General features: G+C 51.3%; 1 protein-coding gene across 1 annotated transcript in view; it reads left to right on the forward strand.

The window, feature by feature from the left end:
• The first annotated feature begins 1,746 nt into the window (after positions 1-1,746).
• The window catches only part of CUNH16orf96 (chromosome unknown C16orf96 homolog), a 40,384-nt gene continuing 32,732 nt past the window's right edge, over positions 1,747-9,398 (forward strand). The window contains 1 exon segment of the mRNA XM_024759624.1: positions 1,747-2,785. Coding sequence (XP_024615392.1) covers positions 2,369-2,785 — 417 coding nt within the window. The 5' untranslated portion in view covers positions 1,747-2,368.

A 9,398-nucleotide genomic window follows, 5' to 3' on the forward strand; every position in this document is an offset into this window, starting at 1 on the left:
TGTGGGGCGTGTAGTCTGGCCCCATGCTCTCCCCTCCAGCCTTGCTGCTACACTAAGCAACCCATTTCACTCACCCCCCCTTACCTTCCCTCACCCACCTGGGCAGGTCTTGCTTCTGGTTCCATAATAATACAGTGCCACAGTCCCCAGTCTGCCGGTCGGAAGTCCAAAAAGCTCCAGCCACTGAAGGTTTTCTCTAAGGTCTTGTCCTTCCAGCCGAGACCACCAGGAACCCAGCTGTAGTTGAGCAAAGTTGGCCTCATGGACTTGTTGCCATAAGGGAGAACATACAGCGTGTCTGTTCTGATCACCTCTCGCTCACCCCTTGGTAGGAAGGGACCCCACCCTCAATAGTACCACACCTGGCCCTGGACAGGTGAGATCCACGCATATACTCACAGCTGGGGGAAGAGGACACTGAGGGCCACCTGGTGGAAGCCTCTAGAATCAGGACAGAAGACAGAGTTCTTGGAGTTAGGAAGCAGAGGGAACCAGCAAGGGCTGTGGGTGCAGTCTTTGTAGTAATGGGGGTGGGGGTCTCCCCTGGTTCCCACAGGAGGATATGATGGACTTGCTTGAATAATTTCACAGGCTGGCCGGGAACCGAAGCCCCTCAGGATGAGGACGGAGTGGAGTGCAGCTGGTCTGGCTGTTGGGGGAACTAGCAGGGTGGGGGGCCTTCCCTGCTGGGTGGGGGCCACCTCTGACAAGAGCAGGGGAAACCAAGAGGGCCTGTGAGACCCAAAGATGTCAAGGTAGCAGTTGAAATTTTAGTCTATGGGGAGTTCCCTGGTGGTCTAGTGGTTAGGATTCGGTGCTTTCACTGCCAGGGCCTGGGTTTAGTCCCTGGTCAGGGAACTGAGATCCAGTAAGCCACACAGTACACCAAAAGAAAAAGAAAAAGGAAATTTTAGTCTAACAACGCAGTGGGGATCCCAGGGACATCTCACAAGAGGGTTAAGGTAGAAGGACTTGTTCTGGGATTTGGCCCTTGTCAGGCGATGTGGGGGGCATTCTGGGTTGGTGCTGTCAGGAAGCAGGGGTAGTTCTATGGTATTTTAACCAGTCTTATCTCGAAGGCCGGAGGAATGAAGCAAAGCTAACGGTCTAGCTGGTCGAGAAGCATCAGTCACTTGGCTCAGCCAGGACGGGGGCCACATGGTCATATTTGTAGTTTGGATGACGTTCTGTTCTTGTCTGAGTTCAGACATGACTGTTACTGGCCTTGTTTGGTCTTGAGCCCATCACAGGCAGAGCGGCCCTGTCGGTTGGGGCTTCTGGGAAGTCACCTTCACTGAAGTGGACCAAGGCCCCCCCAGCTGGGCCAGTTTCCCATCCACACTGCCTCTCTCCTCCCCCGTGCCCCTTCTAGCTGAGGGCAGACGAGGTCAGCCCTCAGGCCGCTCATTTCGATACCCAGAACTCTGCCCTTGACAAAGCATGCAGGTCAGGAGGTTTGTAGCTGGACTGTGTGTGATTAGACCTCCCACTTTTGTGCATGTGAGCTGTCCAGTCCTCTCATGGGGCAGTTGCTGCACTTAAGGCTCTGGACAGCAGACATCAGCCACCACAACACAGGCAGATGTCAGAAACAAAACTGGCTGTTGGTTGTGGTACCAGATCCTGAAGACAGAGACCTTGACTACCAAACCCAGGCCCTGAAAACCGCCCCAGAGTCGGGCTCATCTTTCCCTAGAGACCCCATTGACTTTTTTTTGGAGGCCAGTCATGAGCTGTGTACTTGACCCCATTGACTTTTTTTTGGAGGCCAGTTATGAGCTGTGTACTTGACCCGTGGTATTTATACTGATGCTGCAAGAAGTGTCTGTTCCAATACAAATTCCTGCTGGTTAGACAAGGAGAAATTCAGGGCTTTGGGATCCGCTAGCAAATTTACATCCGCCAGGTTCATTGGGCTTCCATTATGGGAAGCTGGGGTTTCCTAACTCCGAGAACCCTGTCTTCTGTCCTGATTCTGGAGGCTTCCGAGGAGCGAGCTGCCTCTCCATGACGCCCCCTGCACGCTTCTTGGAAGGGGTCATTGGTCTTACAAAACTGAAGGGCTTGAATTAAAAGGCGGCCTCTTGGTCTGTTGGAACATTCCTCAACAATTAACTGGGCAGCTGCTCTGCCCACCCCAGGCTCTCAGAAGCTTGCCCGCTCGCCCATGTTCTCTGGTGTCCTAGCAACCGGAAACTCATCTGAGCTCCAGCAGGGACAGAGGCCATTTTCTCCCTGACCACTGTGACTTGCAGCCTCCCCAGGCCCCTGAGGACCTGTCCGTACAGCTTGCGGGTCCACTGAAAGCCACCGTTTGTCCCCATGGACTCCCAGAAGGCCAGCCCAGCCGGCCCCTAACCCCGGCAGAATGAGCTTCTCGCTCACGTTCTCAGAGCTGGTCAACATCGCCATCCCACAGTGCAGGGTGGTGAACTTCAAGGCCCTGCACCTCCTACTCCAGGGTATCCTGGAGCACATCCACATGGCTGACCTTGAGAAGGTCCTCTCGGTGGATGAGGACTTCCTCCACACCTCGCCAGCCATGTTCATGCCCCGGGAAGGAGACGCCCAGCCCATCCTTAACCCCATGAAGAGGCTCGGCAACATCTTCGACCACCTGGTGAGCCATGTGGACAAGATGGAGAACCAGCTGGCCGTGCTGCAGGAACTGCCCTCCACCTCCCAGCTGCTGGAGGGCAGCCAGGGCACTGGCCAGCGTGCCCAGGACTTATGGAACCTGATAAAGCTCCGGATATTGGAGGGCAACGAGGAAGCCATGGCCAAGGTAAGCCGCCTGGACTCCAGAAGCTGCCGTCCCCCTTGGCTCTCCTGCCAGGCTGTTCACCCCTACCTGGTGCCCCTGATGAAGGGCCCTGCCCTTAACCAGGAGAGGAATTTGGCTTTGGACTCAGGCAGAACCGAAGCTCCAAGTTTCCATCCTTCATCAGTGTAGAGGAAAGAAGCCCATACACTGTGTGAAATGTCCAGAGTGGGCACATTCGTAGAGACAGAAAGCAGATGGGTGGTTGCCAGGGGCTGGAGGGAGAGGAAATGGGGAAGGACTGCTTAGTGGTTACAGGGTTTCCTTTTGGGGTGGTGATGAGGTTTTAGAACTAAATAGAGCACAACACTATTAAAGCAGTAAATGCTACTGAACTGTACACTTTCAAATGGTATTTTTTTGTTTTTGCGGTACGTGGGCCTCTCACTGTTGTGGCCTCTCCCGTTGCGGAGCACCGGCTCTGGACGCGCAGGCTTAGCGGCCATGGCTCACGGGCCTAGCCGCTCCACGGCATGTGGGATCTTCCCAGACTGGGGCACGAACCCGTGTCCCCTGCATCAGCAGGCGGACTCTCAACCACTGCACCACCAGGGAAGCCCTCAAATGGTATGTTATGTGAATCTCACCTCAATGAAAAAAAAATAATTGAGGACCTGTAGGTGAGGAAACTGACACTCAGAAAATAGAACTACCATATGACCCAGCAATCCCACTACTGGGCATATACCCTGAGAAAACCATAATTCAAAAAGGCACATGCACACCAATGTTCACTGCAGCACTATTTACAATAGCCAGGATGTGGAAGCAACCTAAATGCCCATCGACAGGTGAATGGATAAAGAAGATGTTGTACCTATATACAATGGAATATTACTCATCCATAAAAAGGAACAAAATTGGGTCATTTGTAGAGATGTGGATGGACCTAGACTCTCATACAGAGTGAAGTAAGAAAGAGAAAAATATCACATCTTAACACATATATGTGGAATCTAGAAAAATGGTACAGACAAACTTATTTGCAGGGCAGGAATAGAGATGCAGATGTAGAGAACGGACATGGGGACATAGGAGGCAAGGGGAGGGTGGGATGAAGTGGGAGATTAGGATTGACATAAGTACACTACCATGTGTAAAATAGGTAGCTAGTGGGAACCTGCTGTATAGCACAGGGAGCTCAGCTCAGTGCTCTGTGATGACCTAGATGGGTGGGATGGGGGGGAGGTCCAAGAGGGAGGGGATATATGTATACATATAGCTGAGTTACTTTATTGTACAGCAGAAACTAACACAACATTGTAAAGCAACTATACCCCAATTTAAAAAAAAGAAAAGAAAAGAAATATTGATTTGCTGCGGGTGCAGCAGCCAGTGACCGGGGAACAGGGATGAGCTGAGGCCTTCTGATTCAGGACCCACCTTGGAACTCTTGCTCCCCTGCCTCCCCACCCAGCACACAGTTATCCATCAGGAGCTGTAGCCTTGGGGAAGAGTTGGATTTTGAAGAATAAATACCCCAGCCTCTCTCTCCTCCCTTCCTCCCATTGGCCAAACAAGAGGGCCAGAAGTCAGAGCACCAGGGGAGTGGAGAGCGCAGTGCCTGTGGGTCAGCCTCTGAGGGCAGTGAGTAGGGGCAGAGGATGGATGTGCGGGGGCAACAGAGAACGTCCATCACACGGAGGAGTCATTCCAGGATGTCTTAGGTTAACACTCCTCTTATTTAAATTGAGGTGCGAGTCACATAACATAAAGTGAACAGCTGGGTGGCATTTGGTACATTGATAGTGTAGTGCAAGCACCACCTCTATCCCCTTCTAAACCATTTCCATGGTTCGAAAAGGAAACCCTGTGTCCTTGTCACTCCCCACTCCTCCTCCCTCCACCCCAACAATGCTAATCTGCTTTCTAGCTCTAAAGATTTACCAATTCTGGGCATTTCATAGAAATAGAATCATACAATATATGGCTTTTTGTGTCTGGCTTCTCTCACTGAGCGTCATGTTTCCCAGGTTCATCCACATTGTAGCCTGTGTCTGTGCTTCACTCCCTTTTATGGCTGAATAGTATTCTATCGTAGGGACAGACCACATTGGGTTTAACCATTCACCTGTTGCTGGGCATTTGGCTTGAGACTCTTTTTTTTTGGCCTCATCGTGCAGCTTGCAGGATTGTAGTTCCCAAACCAGGGATTGAACCCGGGGTCCCTGCAGTGAAAGCACCCAGTCTTAACCACTGGACCACTAGGGAATCCTGGGTTGAGACTCTTTTTAAACAAAAGCAGTGTATTATTTGAAGGACGCTGGGGTTTCTCATTGGCACCAAGGAAGAAGTGGGTGGACAGGCCTCAAAGGGAGGAAGTGTTCGTAGATCTCCTGCATCTTAAAAACAGCCCTTAACTTGTCTCAGCTTCCAGCTGCCAGTCTCCGGGTCTTCTGGTTATAATTTTTGGGTAAGAGAATGAGATGGCACACCTAGGGTCAGGTGTCCACTCCTGGCCAGGCAGGCAGGGTCGTGCCTAAGAATTAGAGCTCCTGGAGGCCCATTCCCACTGCCTGGACTGGCAGGCACCCCAAAGCTATCAATACACAGGGACCACCAGGCTTTACATCCAACCTGGGGGCTGAAAAAGGTGGGAGCCCTGGTGCAGGTGTTTGTAGAGGTGACAGAAACAGACAATGCAAGATCCCTTCCTAGAACTCAGAGACTCTATAGGCCATGAGAAGCACAGAGCAGAGTCCACCAGCCTGACTTTCCTGGGCCTTGTGCCTCTTCTCCTCACTGTCCCCTTCACCCTCACTCCTCCACTGGCTCCCTCCCCAGGGGAATGATCTTGAGAACAAGCGCTCACTGCATGCCAGGTGAGCTGGATGCTCCATCTGTTCACTCCTTTAATCTTCTTAACGACTCTAAGAGGAAAGTGCTGTCATTATCCCGTGCTTACAGATGAGGAAATGGAGGCACAGAGAGGTTAAGTAACCCACTCGAGGTCACAGAATTAGAAAATGGGGAGCCAGTGCCAACTTGAGCCGAGTGGGTAGCTGGAAGGCATAGGATTGTGGGTGCTGAGATGCCACTTACCCCCTGGAAGGGGTGAGGGATGGCCACGGCCTCCTCCTCCCAGGATTGTTAACAACAATTAAAACCAAACAAGATAAAGCATGGGAACTGCTTAGCACAGAGCTGGACGTCCGTTCTGGCCGAGATGGGCTGATGCAGGCGAGAGGCAAAGCGACACGGTGTGAGCCATAAATCTTCGTGCTCAGTGGAAGCAGCCGGGCACAGAGAACCACACTGCATGATTCTGTTCATAGACAACGCCCAGAATAGGAAAGTCCGTAGCAACAGAAAATGTCAGTTGCCGGGGGCTGGGAGTTGAGTGCTGGTGGGTATGGGTTTTTTCTGGGGCGATGAAAATGTTCTGGAACTAGATAGTGGTGACGGCTGCACAAACCTGTGAATGTACCAACTGCCACCGAATTGTTCACTTTAGTATTGTTATGTGTGTTTTACCACACACACAAAAAGCAGAGATCATCTAACTATATGCTGTCTCCAAGAGACACACTGATTCAAAGACAAATAGGTTGGAAGTTAAAGGATAGAAAAAGATATTCCACACAAGCAGTAGCCAGAAGAGAGCTGGAGTTACTGTACTAACATCAGACAGGATAGACTTTAAGACAAGAAGTGTTACTAGAGACAACAGAAGGCTGCAGGGGTGGCTGAGGGCAGGTTACAGGGACCTCAAAGCTGGAGAGGTGGACACGATGTCCGAGGTGCCAGCCCCTCCGGAGCAGCCTGCCCCCGGCCTGCCTTGATGGATGAAGTCTCCTAGAATGCACGAGTACCCAGAGTGACCCAGCCAGCTCACACAGGGGGCTGGTGGACAGGTTCGGAACTGGTCATGCCACCCTCAGAGGACTGTTTGTGTACCTAGGAATGTCCCCACCACCGTTAGAGAATGTCGCCAAGTCCCAGACTGGCTGAGGTTGCCAGGGTTACCACGAAGCTGACCCATTGTCGGGGTTGCCATGGTAGCTGGTTCTAGGGCGGTGCAAGCTGCTTAGCTAAGAATCTACAACCCACTCCCACCGTACCCCCAACTCCGGCCCACGTCAGCCAGGCTGGCAGACCAAATGCCACCCTTCATGGGGAAAGACAAGCCTCCCAGCCCCAGCACCTACCCCAGATGGGGTGAATGGTGCCCTGGAAACTAGGGCAGGCACAAAGGGGGCTTCTGGAGAGGTTTGGGAGGACCCACAGGTGCAGCACAAGGGGTGGTGCTCTTGGTCAGCACACCGCTGGATTTGGGGGCTCGGGTAGGGCAGCAGGTCCTCACTAAGCAAGCTTAGATTGCAGTTTCTAACCCTCAGCATGACTGACATTTGGGGCCGGATAATTCTTTGTGGTGGAGATTGTCCTGTGCACTGAAGGATGCTGAGCAGCATCCTTGGCCTCTACCCACTAGATGCCAGGAACACCCCATAGTCATGACAACCAGAAATGTCTCCAGACTTGCCAAATGCCCACTGGGGGCCAAATCGCCCCATTGAGAACTGCTTAGAAAACCTGGGCTCCCTGCTTGCTGTGCAACCTCCAGGGGGGCACCCACCCAGGCTCCTGGCGCCAGGGAGCATTTCCAGAATTGCAAGTTCCCAGGCCCTGCCTGCATCTCCCAGGCAGCCCTGAACAGGAGTTTTAGAAAGCTGCTCAGAAGCCCCTGGCTGTCTCTTCGAGGCCTCGGTTATCTCAGGTTATCTCATCTGTTATGATAACCCCTGCTGGCGTCACAGGGGAAAATCAGGGGCCATGTCCACTGTCTGTTATTAAGATTGTTCTGGCTAACCCCGTTTCCATAAGTAAACTTGTGTGTCCCACTAGGGGATTGTAACAACCTGTTGCTGCTTTTGTTTTGAAATTTCAAAACTCCCTCCCCATTTTACTCCCCCAACCAAAATCTCCTGCTGTGTATCCCACAATTAAAATGATTTTAAATTTAAATTGGTTTTTGAGAATTCCAAAGCAAAGCTTAAGGGCACGGAAGACCCTTTGGGGTTTTAGAGAATCAAGGTGAAAGTCATTGCAGTAATAGTAATGAACTTCCTGTGTTGGCAGTGCTCTTCCCAGGGTGCCGGGAAGAGCTATTGCATTCCTCCTTCCCTGGGAAGGAAGTGATGTTAGCATTCCCATTTCCCAAAGTTCTGGCTCTGAGGCCTTGTAGACCAGTCTAGCTGATTGTTCAAGGGGATGTTTGTCTTGGACCCCCTTATCAGCCCTTGAAAGCTTCTGGAAGCACTTGGACCCCAGGTCGAACCTACATTCTTGAAGCCATCCTCAGACAGAGAGAAAGAGACAGAAAGACAGAGGGAGAATGAATGTCTGGACATTCTGCTCCCAAGAAGGGCAGCTTTCTAGAATTCGCTTCCCTGAACTTGGCTCCATCCCAGCCCTGATTGTGGCCTGAGGGGCCAAGTGGGATCTTCCTGGCTGTTCTCCCACCAACACAGTCCAGAGTTCGGGGCGTGACCCCCCTGGTGAGAAGCAGGCTAGATCTGCTGTGGGAAACCTTTAACTGCATGTCCTAGGAGACCCACGAGAAAAGCATCTTCCTCCTCTCCTGTGCAGCCCCTACCCATGGAGCAGCCCACCAGGCCATCGTTTCTGGGTTTGCCCTGTAGTTACCCATGGGAGAGGGGTATGATTCCTGCTCAGATGATTTGGTCCCCTGGTTGGTACCCAGAGATACAAGGGGAGGGGGAAGCATCCCTGCATAGGTGGGGGATCTGGACCTTGTAGATTTCTCTGAAAAGCATTTTTCTATCTACAGCAGATAAGGCCTTGGAAAACTGGTCTCTTAATACTATTATCACTCCCAGAAAAATTAACAGTAACTCATGAATACCATCCAATAGACAGTGTTGCAGTTTCCCCCAGTTAAAACAAAAATGCTATTGTTTAAAGCTTTATTGAGATATATTCCACATACCAGGAAGTTCATCCATTTAAAGTATACTGGGGGCTTCCCTGGTGGCACAGTGGTTAAGAATCCACCTCCCAATGCAGGAGACGCAGGTTCGATCCCTGATCGGGGAACTAAGATCCCACATGCCACAGGGCAACTAAGCTTGCATGCCGCAACTACTGAGCTTGTGCATCTCAACGAGAGAGCCCGCATGCCGCAAACTACAGAGCCCATGCGCCCTGGAGCCTGCAGGCCACAACTACAGAGCCCATGCACCCTGGAGCCTGGGCTCCACAACTAGAAAGAGAAAATCCATATACCACAACTAGGGAGAAGTCCGTGCACCACAGTGAAGAGCCCACGCTGCAATGAAAGATCCCATGTGCCTCAACGGGATCCCTGGACCACCAGGGAAGTCCCTTACCGTAATGTCTTCAGGCTTATCTGTAGCATGTATCAGTACTTTATTTTTTGGCCATATAATATTCCATTGTATGGGTAGACCAGATTTTGTTTATCAGTTGATGGGTATTTGGGTTGTTTCCACCTTTTGGCTATTAGGAATAATGCCACTATGAACATTGCTGTACAAGATTTTCTGTGAACATAGGCTTTCATTTCTTTTTTTTTTTTTTTTTTTTTTTTTTTTTT

This window comes from Neophocaena asiaeorientalis, unplaced genomic scaffold (genome assembly GCF_003031525.2).
Source record: "Neophocaena asiaeorientalis asiaeorientalis breed wild unplaced genomic scaffold, Neophocaena_asiaeorientalis_V1.1 scaffold254, whole genome shotgun sequence".
In the NCBI taxonomy this organism is placed as follows: Eukaryota; Metazoa; Chordata; class Mammalia; order Artiodactyla; family Phocoenidae; genus Neophocaena; species Neophocaena asiaeorientalis.